At 43.6% G+C, this 16,214-nt stretch overlaps 1 protein-coding gene across 2 annotated transcripts in view; it reads left to right on the forward strand.

Annotated features, from left to right (window-relative positions):
* Window positions 1–15,783, forward strand: part of hcfc1b (host cell factor C1b) — a 47,118-nt gene extending 31,335 nt beyond the window's left edge. Inside the window, exons 15-32 of one of the 2 annotated variants that reach the window (XR_002170821.1) lie at window positions 2,451–2,557; window positions 2,641–2,776; window positions 2,851–3,014; window positions 3,096–3,243; window positions 7,054–7,235; window positions 8,946–9,029; window positions 9,740–9,806; window positions 9,875–10,014; window positions 10,093–10,251; window positions 10,318–10,483; window positions 10,575–10,706; window positions 10,800–10,996; window positions 11,083–11,163; window positions 11,249–11,434; window positions 13,779–14,076; window positions 14,158–14,212; window positions 14,300–14,678; window positions 14,810–15,783. Coding sequence is in view for 1 of the 2 variants with exons in the window: in XM_019892673.1 (XP_019748232.1) it covers window positions 2,451–2,557; window positions 2,641–2,776; window positions 2,851–3,014; window positions 3,096–3,243; window positions 7,054–7,235; window positions 8,946–9,029; window positions 9,740–9,806; window positions 9,875–10,014; window positions 10,093–10,251; window positions 10,318–10,483; window positions 10,575–10,706; window positions 10,800–10,996; window positions 11,083–11,163; window positions 11,249–11,434; window positions 13,779–14,076; window positions 14,158–14,212; window positions 14,300–14,360 (2,363 nt within the window). In the remaining variant the exon portion in view is untranslated. Of the gene's footprint in view, window positions 1–2,450; window positions 2,558–2,640; window positions 2,777–2,850; window positions 3,015–3,095; window positions 3,244–7,053; window positions 7,236–8,945; window positions 9,030–9,739; window positions 9,807–9,874; window positions 10,015–10,092; window positions 10,252–10,317; window positions 10,484–10,574; window positions 10,707–10,799; window positions 10,997–11,082; window positions 11,164–11,248; window positions 11,435–13,778; window positions 14,077–14,157; window positions 14,213–14,299 lie in introns of both variants that reach the window. The other variant, XM_019892673.1, reaches the window with a different exon arrangement.
* Window positions 15,784–16,214: the final 431 nt, after the last annotated feature.

A 16,214-nucleotide genomic window follows, 5' to 3' on the forward strand; every position in this document is an offset into this window, starting at 1 on the left:
TTTTTTTTGACGTAGAAATTCTCGGTCGGTCGGGTTACCGGAAACACACTACTTTTTTTTCTACGCCTTAGTAGGTTCGGGCAGCAACTACTTTTTCACATAGGGACAGGTAGGTTTGGATTTTTTTCAGTATCCACATAGATTAAATTGGCATTTAGAAACTGTATTTTGCATTTCCTTGGGTTGTCTCTGTGCGATATTAAAAGTGGTTTGATGAACTGAAACCTTTGTGTATGATAAATATGCAAAGAACACAGAAGTCAGGTGACTAAAACTTTTTCACAACACTGTAAGTGCCTTCTGAATAAAAACACGCCAATGACGACTAAGGACTGTGGACATGAGAATACAAGGCGAAACCGATTTTGTTGTAACCAAACCCTGTGCTCCATCATCAAGACAAGGGGTGGGCGATATGAGCAAATAGATCCATCTCACTTGTCTTTTTAAAATGTTCTGATCACAGTAATTTGTCAACATCCTACAAAAAACTGCTGTCAATAACTAATTGCTTCCCAGGACATTTATGGATACTGTCGACACAGCGTATAGGAACCACTGAAATGCAACGATAACAAACATGAATCCACTGAGTATTTTTATGTACCTTTACTAGCAGGGTCAACACCATAACATGGGTAACAACAACAACGTTTTAATATGGTCATTATGGTTACGCTTAATCACGCAACAGACACCACAGAACAAATATAAAGTGCATGAACAATATATGAGCAACACAAAAACTGGGGTATTTTGTAGATATAACTATAAACTATAAAGCTATGTTAACCATATAAACAGCGTCCTCCTTAAATGCCCCACAGAACAAATATCAAGTGCATGAAAATAAAAAGTCACCATATTTTTATTGTTTCATAAAATCCTTGCTTCAGTTCCCAGGGATTAACATATAAAAATGCTCCTCAAAATTGGAAAGTTGCTCCTCAGGTGAAGTACACATGCACGTGTTATAGCTTCACTTTTCTTTTCTCCAGTAATGCTCGTTCCCAAGTGGTTTAACAGGTTTAATGTCAGTAGCATCAGATAAAAAAATACATATATATATATTTGAACAAATGTTTTATTCTGCCAGGCTAGTCCCATTCAGATTACAGTCTCTTTACGAGAAGAGACATGGACGAAAATGAAATAGAAGACAAGGCACTTAATTTGGCTTGTGGAACACACATAAGGTTACTGTCCTTTAACATCACTGTGTGTTTTGAGGCCTAAATACACTAATTTAAGTACAGTATGGGTGTCAAACTCATTTTTCTTGCCGGCCACGTTATAGGTACCGGTTCCCTTGAGGGCCGTTATGACTGAAACCATATAAAGAAGTCAAGAATAATGGTTTATTGAACTTATAGTTTAAGTTGCTGTAATGAGGGTTTTGGTCACAAGAAAACTCTCTTACATATTACGTATGAGAATTTGAAGTTTTGGTCCAGATTTGAGCAAGCATCATTGTCAGGGTTTTTTCCCCGGACAAAGTTAAACAAATGACTCGACACACAGCGAAGATTGCCTTTTTTCGTTGGAAGTGGATCTCTGAGAGCGAACGATCGGGAGTTGCTCCGTGATCGCACTTCGAGTCCCTTGTCCTCCTGTCGGACTTTTATTGTTAACATATGCAAAATACAAGAAAAAACACTGCCCCTGAGATTTGCATACCACGCCCCCGGTCCGGCCCCTCAGTAGTGATCTGATATGCTAACACCTCGCAGTCTGGTCTACCTGAATACACAAGTCACAGACTTTGCTGATGACAAATGTCCGCCTGGGCGCGACAGCTGTTCCCAAACCGTCTTTTGATATTCAACAACACTTTGTTCCCAATTTGTTTATCCCCACTTTGTGATTGAGTCTAGCTTTCTTCCATCTGTTCGCCCCCCTTGCTTTGACGTGATTACTCAAAAAGCCCTCCGCCCAAACGGCCGACACCTCTGCGCTGAGTATGCACCCAAACGTCCAGGCATGCCCAAATTAACCGAAACTTTAAACATGATACCATTTTGCTCATAGATTTCTCTATCAATCATAGAAGTCGACATGTTTGATTTGTTTTCTCTGGCCACATCAAATGATGTGGAGGGCCAGATATGGCCCCCGGGCCTTGAGTTTGACACAGGTGAAGTACAATAATGAGTTAGCCTACATACACTGTAGTTGCCTTCCAAATAAAAACACATCAGTGACTAAATAGTGAAATGACTACGACGGACTGTTGATTTAAGAATACAAAGTGCACTGCAATTATCAGTGAGGACAGTTAATGAAGTTTCAAACCTTGAGGGGGTCCCTCAGACACAGTATCCATCATGTTGAATGAGACATATATGAGCCAAGATTACAATCATGGCATTTATCAGGGTTTGTTGCATAATAAGAAATAAAAACAATTCAGTTCACGGGTGCATACCTGACTAAAGCATCTCCCCCAACAGGTGGGCCAATCACAATCCTCACCACCAAGGTGGGGACCTCTGGGGCTGCTGGGAAATTCATCACCACGGTCCCCAAAATGTCAGCGGGCCAGCAGGGTGTCACACAGGTAAGACTTGCCCTGTTGTTAAGGAATCAGTCAGGGATTGCAATCAGCCAATGTGACTCCACTGGGGGGGTTGCTGTGTCCAGTTGGTTTTGAAAGGGGCTACAGGCGAGCCAGGTACCATCCTCAGGACTATCCCAAAAGGCGGAGTCAGACTAGTCTCACCAGGCACCACTGGCCTCAAACCTGCAGTTACCACACTTGTTGTCAAGACGACAACAGGTAAACACCCAATGCTCATGCTGGCCCCTTATTATGCTCGCATGGACTTAGTGGCGTCTTTCGTGTTCCTACAGGGGTGTCTGGTCTGGGGTCAATAATGGGAAGTGTCTCCACCGCGGTGGCAGGATCGGCCGCCAACACAAATGCCTCCCTAGCCACACCCATTACCACTCTGGCAACCATCGCTGCGCTCACCAGCCAGGTCACCACAGTGACTGCTGCCCCTGGACCAAAGCAGGTCAGACACAGGCATCATGTCTCTGGTTTATGGTTCTGATTCTAAAAGGTTATATGGGTTATAATATTTCTGTTCTTATAGGTAACTTTAATCATGACCCCGAGCGGAGCAGAAGCCCAGCCGCCAGTCCAGGATCTGCCTGTCTCCTTCATGGCCTCTCCCACCTCAGAAGAAGCAGGAAGTACGACGAGCGGTCCAGAAGGCGAGCGTGGAGATGCTGTCACTGCTGGTAGGTCCACCCAAACTTCAACAGCATTACATATCGAACTCCAGATGCATTGGGAAATGTTATTACCGTATTTTCTGCACTAAAAGACGCACTGGATTATGAGGCGCACCTTCAATGAATGGCTATTTTGTAAAATTTTTTCATACATTGGACGCTTCACATTATAAGGCGCAATCTACAATGCCTCCACTAAATGGTGCTACGCTCCTTCCATTCAACTCGAGAGGCGTCCGTTCAACTTGAGAGGCGTTCATTACCGCCTCTGAAAAATGTAAATTAACTATTACTGTACTTAAATGAAACTACGAAAATTGAAAATAATGCATTAAAACAGAAAATCAAGCGAGGAAATCACAAAATAAATTCTATATCCCCCTACAGAATTTATTTTGTGATTTCCTCGCTTGATTTTCTTCGTGGTTTCATTGAAGTAATCATTAGTTTACGTTTTTCGGAGGCGGCCATGAACACCTCTCGAGTGGAACGGAAGAAGGCACCAAGACTGACAAAACCATTCATAAAGTCTGCGTTAAAAAAATAAATAAAATAAAACCACAGCTCTCCTTTTTTCAACAAATACAGGTGAGTCTTTGTCCGTCTCCGTGCCTTCTCTTATTCCATTCAACTCGAGAGGCGTTCATGACCGCCTCCGAAAAACGCATTGGCATTTCCTTGATCATAGCGCCACGACTATTACGATCAGATGTCAGTAGTAGTTATTTATTCCTTTGTTGTGTATTCACAAATGATGAAATCACAATATAAATTCTGTAGGGGGGGGGGGGGCTAAAGAATTTTTTTTGTGATATCCTCGCTTGATTTTCAGTTTTGATGTATTATTTTCAATTTTCGGAGTTTCATTGAAGTAATCATTAGTTTACGTTTTTCGGAGTAGGTCTTGAACGCCTCTAGAGTCGAATGGAAGAAGGCACGTAGACAGACAAAGACGTACCTGTATTTGTTGAGACTGTTTTAAAAAATGAACACCACAGCTCTCCTTTTTTCGGAGCTGCAACAAAAACTTATTTAATAAAGCAGCGACACAGTTCACTGAACCAACAGCAAGTTATAACATAGGAAGCATGTCTCCAGGAAGGAGCCATCTTGGAGTAGATGTATTACCGTAATGACCATACAAAAGACGCACCGGATTTTAAGGCGCTCGGTGAGCTTTTAAGAAAATTGAAGACTTTTTGGTGCGCTCTATAGTGCGGAAAATACGGTACTCTATTTTCATGATCATAAGACGTATATAAAGTCTTACATTTTGTCCAAAATGGACGGGGCGCCGAATAACGCGGGTTGTCTTGTGGATGCACCGAGTACCAAAATCTGTGAATGCTGTTGTGTTCAATAAAGTACAACAAATTCAGTTTTGCTCCTGCCGCCTGATTAAAAACATACGCTAGCATGCATGCATGCGACCGCATTTTTTTTTTTACCTTGCCTGCGTCCAATAATAAAGTGTGTGTTGTGTATGTGTTAAATACAGAAATAGCACCCGTAACTTGCACTAACTCTTCTTAAAACGATGCGCCGTATGGTCGTGAAAGTACGGTACCAGCAAAAAAAAATAAATAAATCTGCTTCTGAATAACCATGCCTCTTAATCATGGGAATGATGTGGCAATCCATACTGTACACCTCTCGATGAGCTTTCACTTTATCATAGTGGAGAGGTTTGTGTGTCCCAATGATCCTGCTAAGTTGCATTGGACTTTATGCTTTTGGCGAATAACAGGACCAGACAAAATGAGGAGGAACATAATACTGGAGTAAATTTCTATCAAACCTATGACCTTGAAATGGTAACAGGAGTGCTTTATTTTTGAGACACTTGAGAAAATACAATCATGCAGCTGGTACTTAAAGCACTACTGAACACACAAATATGGGGTAACCCGGTGTTGTTTTTCTATAGAAAGGAGAAAAAAAACATGACAGATGTTTTTGAGGGGGATGCAAGGAAAATGTATCGAATCGAAGCAGTCTGCGAAAGCATATGCTGTATGTGTGTATGATCTATGCATGCATGTATTTGCTTTGTATGCTCAGCTAAATATTAGCTGGCCATTTATATTTGTCTCTACCTGATGTTTTAGATCTAGTTTAACTTGTTGTCTCAATGTTGGCTTTTGGTATTTTACTGCTTTATTTTCCCGGTTTTGACCAGTGTGGTTCCATGCTGAGCGATCCAACACAAAGTTAGGCAGCCTAGGAAGGTCGAAGACGCAGCATCCGCAATCAACCCTATTCTGTGAATCCGGAGGTGTTTTATCATGTTTGAATTGCAACCTCCTTTGCATGGTATTATTTCAAGCTAGTTGTTCCAATGATCCAAAGAATGGAATTTTTTTTTTTTTTTTTTTTTTTTTTTACACTTTTGATCTCCTGCAAGTTGTCGACACCTGTGATTCCTTGCATCTTTGCACACATTGAAGCACTATGCATATTTATTTATTTATTGTTATCTTTATCTCATGTTACTTTTACAAGTCTTGGGATTTACTGGGCTAATCTGGGATCGCTGGAATTGTATTTCGTGCCATATGTGGAAATGTGTGTTGGTACGAAAAAAAAAAGTGCTTGGATCCTTGGTATCGTTTAGTTTTGAGAGAAGGAAAATTCCTTGAATCCTTGAAAACAATATAACATGCAAGGGCAATGAGGAAATAAATTGCTAAGAATATAAAATAAGAATTGACTAAAATAATAGGGGGCGGCCCGGTAGTCGAGTGGTTAGCACGTCGACTTCACAGTGTAGAGGTACCGGGTTCAATTCCAGCTCCGGCCTCCCTGTGTGGAGTTTGCATGTTCTCCCCGGGCCTGCGTGGGTTTTCTCCGGGTGCTCAGGTTTCCTCCCACATTCCAAAAACATGCATGGCAGGCGGATTGAACACTCTAAATTGTCCCTAGGTGTGAGTGTGGGCGTGCATGGTTGTTTGTCTCTGTGTGCCCTGCGATTGGCTGGCAACCGTTTCAGGGTGTCCCCCGCCTACTGCCCAAAGACAGCTGGGATGGGCTTCAGCACCCCCCGCGACCCTAGTGAGGATAAAGCGGTTCGGAAGATGAATGAATAAAATAATAGGAAATGATAAAAACAATTATTGGTTGTTCTTGCACGTTTTGGCTTTTTGGGCAGGCATGGAAGGAGTACACAGAATGAGAAAGGACAAAAGTTGCGATTGAACTTCATTAAATATAACTCGTTTTCCACAGATTGGGAAGAATTTGTGCCTTTGAGTAGTGTCATCTTACCTGTGTGTATGTGTTTCCACCACATTTGTGGGTGAATATTTGTTATTTGAAGGAATGTCGCTCCCCTAGTTGATGCTAATTTGCTGTTTGAGTTTGAATGGGATTTTAACTTGCCCCAGACAGCGGCATGGGATCTGGTTCACAAGTGAGGGCAGAATGCAACGGGAGACTGACAGGCAGATTGGAGCAGCATCTGCAGTGATGCAAACTTTGTATTGGTCCTTTATGGTGAAGAAGGAGCTGAGCCAAAAAGCGAAGCTCTGAATTTACCGGTCCAACTGCGTTCCTATCCTCAAGTATGGTTACGAGATGTCCATCTGGATACAAGCGGCCGAAATGAGTGTCGGGGCTCTCCCTTAGTGATAGAGTGAGAAGCTCGGTCATCGAGTAAGGGCTTGACAGTAGAGCCAAATGAAGTGGGTTTGAATGGTAAAGTCTGGGCTTTTCTGATAGAGGTGATGCCCCCGTCACCCAACCCTGGGTAAGTGAAAGTGGATGGATGGCAATGCATACAGTACATGAATTTGACACAAATCTATAATGATGCTGCAGTGACTGAGGTCTGCTCCAATCCGCCCTGCGAGACGCACGACACGGGAACCACCAACACGACAACTGTTGCCATTGCTGCCATTGCCGATAACGGCTGCACCGACTCCCCTTCTGAGACGCACGGCGCAGGAACCACCGTCACCGCCACAGTGGCGTCTGCGGGCACAAGTCAAGTGTTCCAGGTGAGCTGTCAAAAAACTTGACTGGTGTTTAAATGTAGAGCTGGGGGCTTAAGTCATTGTGACTTGGACCCAAGTGAACTCACGTTACTGAATTCATCACTTGACAAAAACTTAAAGCCTTGATTTGGAATTGGGACTTAGTAGAAAAATGACTTTCAAGACTTGATTGTTGTCAATGTTATACAGTATGTGTATTTTCAAGATTTCAAGACAAAATATAAGATTAATAAGCGAATGCCTGTATGCAAGTGCAAACTGGGAATGCGTGCTCATCAGTCAAAACAATTATTTGCCTTGGCAAGCCACACCCACTAAGAAAGTGGGTCTGGAGATCAAGCCCCTGACCGTGGCTGTGCCTCGGTTCAAGATGGACCGTCTCATCTAAGTGGTTTACTTGCTGTGACGTATCCTTCTTGAGCACACGGCATTCTTTGGCGCCGGAAGTCCATCCTCATAACATTTAAAATGGCACGTGGGAGACAGGATAGTTTGATTCATTCACCATTGCGTCATAGCAGCTGGGCGTTGGTAACAAGTTAATAGTTTGCGGATCACTGACGTGATCGACACTGGCTCCTATTCTCCTTATCCACTCGCTTCATTGTGGTCAATGCAGATGAAAGGCTTCGATCTTGGCAAAGAGTCTCACGTTGCGTGGGGGTAGTTTTGTCTGGGTCCTGGATCAGTCATTCGGGTTTCTCGTTTTATTTATTCGTTGTTTTTACAATTCAGCAGTCGGCACACAATGGTACAATATTCAGTCAACATTCTTCTTTGTGGCTTTTCTTCTTCTGTTGTCTATTAATGTACGTGATAACGTGGGCGTCACCCAATGTTCAGACTGAAACACTACAGTTGAATTAAATGTTGAGAAACTTGTAAAACGGATTAAATTGCAGCTAATTCTAACCATGATTTGAAGCAATATTGTATTTGATTTTTTTTGTACATGCCTTGAAAATAAGTTGTTTGATTGAGACATAAATTTTTAAAATTCATGTAATTGTGTGTTCTACACGGTGTCCGTAAAGTCTGGAAAAAATACAACTTCAAAAAACATCTTCAATTTACCCATTTATTAAAATTAATGGGTAAATTATTAATTTTGTTGAGTATTGTTTAAAATCAGGGCTAGTGCTGGTCCTGGCAGGGCCATCACAACCTGGTGTATTGTCGTGCCACCACCCAAAAATGCTTCGTGTTGGACTGCAATATAGTTAGAGTTGACGCCCACTATTCGCGAGGAATGGGAAGCAGTCTAGCGACGAATAGTGAAAATCTGGATAGAATTGACGGCAATCGAAATGCGCCGGGAGGGAAATGTTTATTTTATGCATTGTGTATTATTTAATTTAATTAAACCATTAGTCGCTAATCTGTATCTGGTATTGAACTGGAGACCATTATTATGTGAGGTGTTATACATGCACACAGTTCAGACAAATTGGCCAATATTATAATTATTTGGCATTATTGAAGAATTGCAGAAAAGTTTGCATGAATTTGACTTTGGAATTGACATCACTGTACTGCTATAGCTTGTGAATTGACTTGACCTAGACAAAATGACCTCAGACTTGCTTAAGACATGAAGGTTAAGACTTGAGACTTGCACATGGGTAATTTGATCCCACCTCTGCATAAATGTGTGGAGGTGCATCCTCACTTCCCCCACCCAAAATACCCTTCCTACCTACTCTTCCTTCTCAGGTGTGCTCCAACCCGCCATGTGAGACCCACGATACTGGAACCACCAACACGGCCACAACAGTGGAAGCCGGAGGACTGACCCAGGTAAGTCACACATCAGTGCATGATCGGGGTGCAATGCGATTGCATCATCCCCAATGTTCTTTTAATGGCGGTGCGGGCACCCGCAGCGGCTCTTCTCTCTCCTGAGGAAAGAAATTTCATCTGTGCTGTATGTTGCACGTGTAGCACTTTTGACAATAAAGTTGACTTGACTTGACAATATGGAGATCTTGCAGTTTATACTATAAAAACACACTTTGTGCGCGACAATCACTTCTGCTTACGCAATGTCAATCACTGGTGTGCTTCTACCGCCCTGATTTTAATGGGAAGGAGGGGAGCGCACTCGTTCCATCCCATAGTAGCACACATCAGCCCAAACGCCCTCTTACGCCCAATTCTACCTGGTCAAAGTCTAGGAATACATCAAAAGAAAAACAACTCCACCCATCCGCGCAGGTAGACTGCACTTAGTGCTAGACTTGAGCTCAGCACGAAAATAGGGCCCACTAAGTGCATTTTCTATTACATATATTATATCATTCTTATGCATCATTTTTCAGGCATAACCAATCAACCCATACTTCATCTCTGATCTTTTTCAAATCCATTCCAGGACATAAGGATAATCTAATATGACAATCTCATAAGACATAAAATGGTCAGTCGTTGGATGTCTTTGGTCAGGAAGGGGCGAACTTGGGACAACCTCAGCCCAGTACCCAGCCTAACATGTGCCAACCTGATTGCAGGTGTGCACCAATCCACCGTGTGAGACGCACGAGAGCAGAACCACCAACACCGCCACCACGGCCACAGGTAGCCTACTGACCTGCAGAGCAATACTGGGATTTTGTTTTAAAATTAACTTCCTGTTTTGCTTGTAGCTCAGCAGGGAGGCGAGATGATGCAAGGAGATTCCACAGAGCCCTCCTCCTCTGACATTGCTCCTTCTGTTTCCGTCAACCAAGGCAGAGCCATTACCACAGTTACACAGGCCACGCCCACACCTGGTCCGGCAATACCTGTAAGTGCAGCCCACACCTCTCCTCCTCCTCCTCATCATCATCATTATCATCACTGGAATTCTGGTGTGCGTTGGCAGGAGATCTCCTCATTGGTCAGAGAGGATGCAGTCAACTCTGAGGAGGCCGTCTCCACGGCAATGGCAGCTACAGAGGAGCCTATGCAAATGGAGAGCCAATCAGAGAATGTAATGTCATCATCTGCAGCGGTATTGTTCCAGGGTAGTGAGGCAGCTCAGGTATGCACACACTTTTTGGAGTTGTAAGGAAGTGTGCTTCAACTGACCCGACTGTCTAATGCTCAGATGGCGTCCATGGACACGCCTCCTCAGGAGCTGATGTCATCAGAAGGACACAGCGGCGATATTGACTCTGGGACGACGACACTGATGGTGACAGCCGATGGGCTGTCTCCAGATGAGTCTCAGCGTCTGACCATCCAAGCCTTCCTGCAAGCTGCAGGACACGGCGGTACGACACATCTCTTGCATGAATAAAGTCCGGCCGGGTATTACGGAAATGGAGGTGCGAAGCACGGTGACGGGAACGTGTGTTTGTCCAGGTGATGCCGAGTCGGAGCAGTCAATTCCCATCATGCTGACTCAGCAGGAGCTTGCCGCTCTGATCCAGCAACAGTTACAGGACTTGCCCTGCCAAGCCGAAGATGAGGCGGAGCCTGGCCCTGTGCCCACAGGTACACGCCCACCGTCGTGTGCACGTCACAAACCACATTCCCACACGCATGACAAACGACCGGCCATTCTGACATCCTCTCTTTGCTTCCCAGAGGGGCTCGCTCCAGCAGACAGTCTCAATGACCCAGCAGCAGAGAGCAACGGCCTTGAGGTGACATCGTCTGCTGTGAGCAGTGCTTTGGCACGATTGGCGAGCACCTTTGGCCCTGCCCCTCCCCTGCCTGCTAGCTCGAAGACCGAGCCTGCTGCCCCTGTCGGCAATGTGTCCAACGGCATCACCGCCAATGAGGTGGTGAGAAGGCTTACAACTCAACACACATAGGAAAGCAGCAGTGTGACGTTTGTGTGTGTTTGTGTGTGGGTGCGTGCGTGTAGTGGTTTGATGTCGGGATCGTCAGAGTGACCAACATGGCTGTCTCTCACTATTATGTTCCTGATGATAACATCACTATTGATGTAAGTGCACCTTACTTTTCACAAAACAAAATCCTTTTTTTGTTTGTTTGTTTTTTAAAGAGTTCATTTGTTATACTTTCTGCAGCATGACTCGGGTGTGGTGCCGGACTACAGTCTGATGACGAAGGTGGCGCTTCAGCCGGGCACAGCATACAAATTCCGTGTAGCCGGGATCAATATCTGTGGCTGCGGAGCCTTCTCAGAGGTGTCTGCGTTCAAAACATGTCTACCTGGTTTCCCGGGAGCGCCGTGTGCCATCAAGATCAGCAAGGTAAGGCCCGCTTCCTTTTGGCATAATCTGCTGGATGATCTAAATATTAGCAACAAGTGCCTCTGTCTGGGGCAAGTTGATTTATCAAATGTTGTTGATTAATTTGCTCACGGTGATACTTGGTTTTAGTTTTTATTGGAGAAAACCAAAATATTTCCATTTTCATTGTACATATTATTTCAGATATATCTTGCTCTTCCAAAATTTTCCATATTAAATTTTTCAAACCAAACAAAAATAAGGCGCATACTAGTTTTGTCAATTTCATTACATAAAACTAGAGTGAGCAAATTACATTGTTTCAGTTTGATACCGTTTGAAGAAAAGCTGCAACAGCAAAATTTAGCCATAAAATGACAGCGTGGGAGAGACGCTAACGACAGAAAGAGAGCCTTAAGGGGGGGGCACATGAAATGCATCTAGTATCAGATTGTTTGCTGGTTTGAGGCACTGGTGGATGCCCCCAGACAGCACAAGGTAGATGCTACTTTAGTATGCCTCCTCGCTTCCCTGTACAAACTTGGATGAATGAAGGCGCAAGCCAGCGCATATCTCCCAAGCCCAAAATGTGTGATGGCTTTAGTATATTTTGTGCTGCTGCAGCTATAACAACTGTTCAATATTTGACCAGCATCTGTGAGGAAAAGGGGTTTGTGAGTAGTGCATAGGCGAGGAGAGCTGTATCTATCCCTAACATACCATGTTCTTAACTAAACTCCCAAACCAGAATTTTTGCCTCGGAAACCACCAAAGCTGCATTACATTTGGCCAACCGGTACCCCATCAGCTCCTTGCAGAGGCCAAAAGGCCCAAAAAGGCCCGATTGGACAAAGAGTCCTATCAGCTTGACGGCATCCTTCGCTGCCACGACAGGCACTGACAACCTTTCGGCCACAACTCCGGTCGGTCGCCTCAACATTGGAGGCTAACCCAACACGTACTTTTTACATATGTGTTCCCTCTATGTGTATGCGTCACATTGTCCAATTTACTATGCTGCCATGATCGTCAAGTCCTCTGCACTGACTTTAAAAAGTTGCCAAACAGAGGTGATATTAAATCTTAAGGCCAAACAAAAAAGATAGTGTGATTCTGGTAACATGAAATTTCAGCATAGGGTCGGTAGGTCGGACAACGTTTTTTTTTTTTAATCTTTTTTTTTTCCATCAAAAATTTAAACAAAATAACCATAAAACATAAAACAAGAAGACATTGAACCCGCCGCGCCGCGGCCGGCGCTGCTGCCACCTATTTAGTCGCCGCCTCCGCCGTCCTCCTCCGTCCTCCTCCGCCCTCGGTTTTTACTCGGCCCGTGGTGTCCATCAAATAGTTCGCTGAATTTTTTCAATACATCAATGGATGCTGTTTTCTTAACATTACGGTTCGAGCATGCGAATGTAACACAGAAAACGCGGTTTAAACTGTCGTCGGAGATCGCGGCCGCCGCCATGTTTCAATGTTGTTGACAGACGACAGGGCAAACGACGCACGCGCTCAACGTGAATATCGCGAGAGTTTGCACCGATGTCAACCCTCTACACAAAAATGTAGAGGGTTGTTTGAAAAAAAATGCCGACCATAAAGTTTTTTTTCGACGTAGAAATTCTCGGTCGGTCGGGTTACCGGAAACACACTACTTTTTTTTCTACGCCTAACTCATTTAATCCCAGTCATTTTCACTGGAGCAACCCCCTCAATCTCAGCGTTTTACTGGATTTTGACTGATCTTGCAAGGCCCACAGAATATTTTCTGTTCTAATGCTATATGCCTACCAAAATAAAGTTTGGACTCTCTTCTTTCAGCAGGAAAAAAATTCTGTTTCTATCTTTTTCCATTCTCCAGCAATCGGCATTACAAAATGGCTAAGTTTCATGAAAATGGAGATTCCTGGGCAAAAAAACGGAGAAAAAGAGTTTTGTAAAAGCATGAATTTCAAGCACGTGAGGCACCACTGCCACCTACTGGTCGCTTTTTTACATGATTTACAATGCAAACATCTTATTCTCATTCACAGATTGCATCAGACCCTCCTCCTCCTCTCTGTGACGCAAAAAAAAAAAAGACTTAGAGTACAAGTACGTTCATGGTAGGCGGGGCCTAATTTAAAAAAAGAGTACGTCTTGTGGAATAAAAGAGTTCAATAGTGCCTCTGCTGGCGTTTGGCTGATTACCACTCTTCAAGCACTTGAAATTGAAAGGTTTTTTTTTTCTGTGGAAGTTGATGCAAGTTAATGTGGGACAAACACTTCAAAGAAGGCAGAAAAATGAAAAGCAAAGCTTGGATTTTTGTTTTTAAACAAAAATTCAGAGCTTTTATTTCAAGACCTTGTTATGCTCTTGTAGAATATTGATGGAGCTCAGCTCACCTGGGAGCCTCCGGCTGTCACGTCAGGGAAGATCACAGAGTATTCCGTGTACCTGGCAATCCGTTCGAGCCAGGCCACACCCGCGTCTGCGTCCGGCCCAGCCCAACTGGCCTTCATGAGGGTGTACTGCGGCGCCAGTCCATCCTGCCTGGTCCAGACATCCAGCCTAACCAACGCCCATATCGACCACACCACCAAGCCCGCAATCATCTTCCGCATCGCCGCTCGCAACCAGAAGGGCTACGGGCCGGCCACGCAGGTCCGGTGGCTTCAAGGTGAGCAGCAATAGGTCTAATGCACAAGTCGCCATTTTGCCTCATTGAGTTAGGACGTGACCCCTTTTTTTTTCCCAACAGAAACCGGCAAAGATGCCAAAGTAGCCAGCAAGCGACCGGTGCCCTCACCTGACATGTGAGTGCAATGATTTGTGAGGAATGATGAATGTGCTCCCACGAGGGTACACAAGGAATTATTTGTTGCTGTTTTTTTTCTCCTCAGTAAACCTGTCACACCAAAGAAGTTCAGAGCCAACCAATCAGAGGACTCCCTGCTCTGCTGAGGTCTTCTAGAATATTTGTACATTGACACGTCACAACATTGTTTTGACCTTTCTCCCCCTTCTGTGACACTCCTCGTGGATGTGGGGAAAAAAACTCCACAAAATGATTGTCCTCTCTGGAATGATTACATGTTGAAAGGTTAATGTTCTGTGATATACAGTAATGGAGCATCTGCAGTTAAGAGTAACTTATTTTCTTGCAGTAGCAACAAAATATTCCAAAAATGCTCTGCTTTATTGAGGTTTTACTTCCCTCTGCGATGTACGCACCATAAATCTCTATGTACATTCAATATACCGAGACATCTTGACTTGCGAGTGGCCCGACTAGTGTGTTTCTCAAGGTGTTAGTCAGCTGCCCCTTTCGTTCTGTCTCACTCTGACTTGTGAAAATAACTTTGAGATGAGTACGAGATGTTGGCAGCAATCTCGATTTACTTAACAAGTAGCACATGCCCAACAATTCTCAAAAACAAGCTTTTTTATTGGCAACCCCCAGTTAAGTTTACTGTCAAAGTAAATGACAAACAAAGAATAACGGATGCTTTGAAAACAACCCCATAACTTTGCCTCAGGAAATTCTTCTGGTTGAATGCTAATGCACATTGCAAAATGCCATAGACGTTCTAACAAATAGCATCATGGCATGTTTTTGTCTTTTAAAGGGGAAGTCAATCCAAAAATTGCGTTGACAGAAATATGTTCTTTGAGCCTCAACTAGGCTAATCATGGCATTCCGATTAATATTGTGTTTGTGGAAAATGGGTTATGCTGCAAAATCCAACTGTTCTTAGCCATCTCAGGGGGCGGCCATTTTGCCACTTTCTGGCAAATGAAAATGACATCGCAGTTGCTTAGGTAACTACCATTCATAGCTCACCTGTTTTCTGAAGCTGAGCCGTGTTGGGTCGCCCAACTGTGATGTCATTTTCAGTCAACAGCAAGAGGCAAAATGGCCGCCCACTGAGATGGGCAAAAACGGGTGGATTTTAGTGCTTAAGTTGTATTCCACAAAAGCTGTATTAATCAGAATGCCGCGTTTAGACAAATGGAGATGCATTGAACATATTGTGAAGAAAATTTTGGGGTCAACTTCCTGTTTAAGCAATAAAATTTTGACAAGCAGTGGAGCAACACATGTAGAAAGACAACATAATACTCACAGACATATACTCTTATCTTCTGAGAAAAACAACTACTTGTACTGGAGCTTACCGAGTAGTTATGACAGTCTCGTTCGTGTATGTCTGTATTGTACTTCTCCCTGGTGGCCAAGACCCACACACCAGAGGAAGCCACACAATGAACTAATCATGATATACAAACTGCTTTATTCTTTACATTTTGTTTAATTGTTGTTACCGTGTGAACTTTTTTAAAATACAATGCTATTTTTCTTATTAAAAAACATGTGACAATGTTATTTTTGGGTTTGACGGATAGATAGATACTTTATTAATCCTGAGGGCATTTACACATTGGTCTGTTGCTTACTCTCAACACAAAAACAGTCACAGTATAAATAGAAATGCATAAAATGGATTCAAAAAAAATTGCACCTGGACATTTCCGGGCAAAAGAGGCTAATTGTTGCCGGGCCGCCCACAGCTACCCACCCACGCTGCTCAAACCTTGGCTCCGAGGCAACTGGTTCAGGATGAACCAGATTGCTTGTCTCATGATTAAGGCCATGCAATTCTGAGTACAGGTACACACAGCCCCAAACTCTTCCAAGCCTTTGTAAAGAAAGACTCATCTGCCATCGTTGTAGAAAGCACACCTAGTATATTCATGCATTCTTCATCTTTTGCAGCGCCGAAGTGACTGACAGAAAGTTCAACAAATGGGAGAATA

This window comes from Hippocampus comes, unplaced genomic scaffold (assembly GCF_001891065.2).
Source record: "Hippocampus comes isolate QL1 unplaced genomic scaffold, H_comes_QL1_v1.1 scaffold296, whole genome shotgun sequence".
NCBI classification, from domain to species: Eukaryota; Metazoa; Chordata; class Actinopteri; order Syngnathiformes; family Syngnathidae; genus Hippocampus; species Hippocampus comes.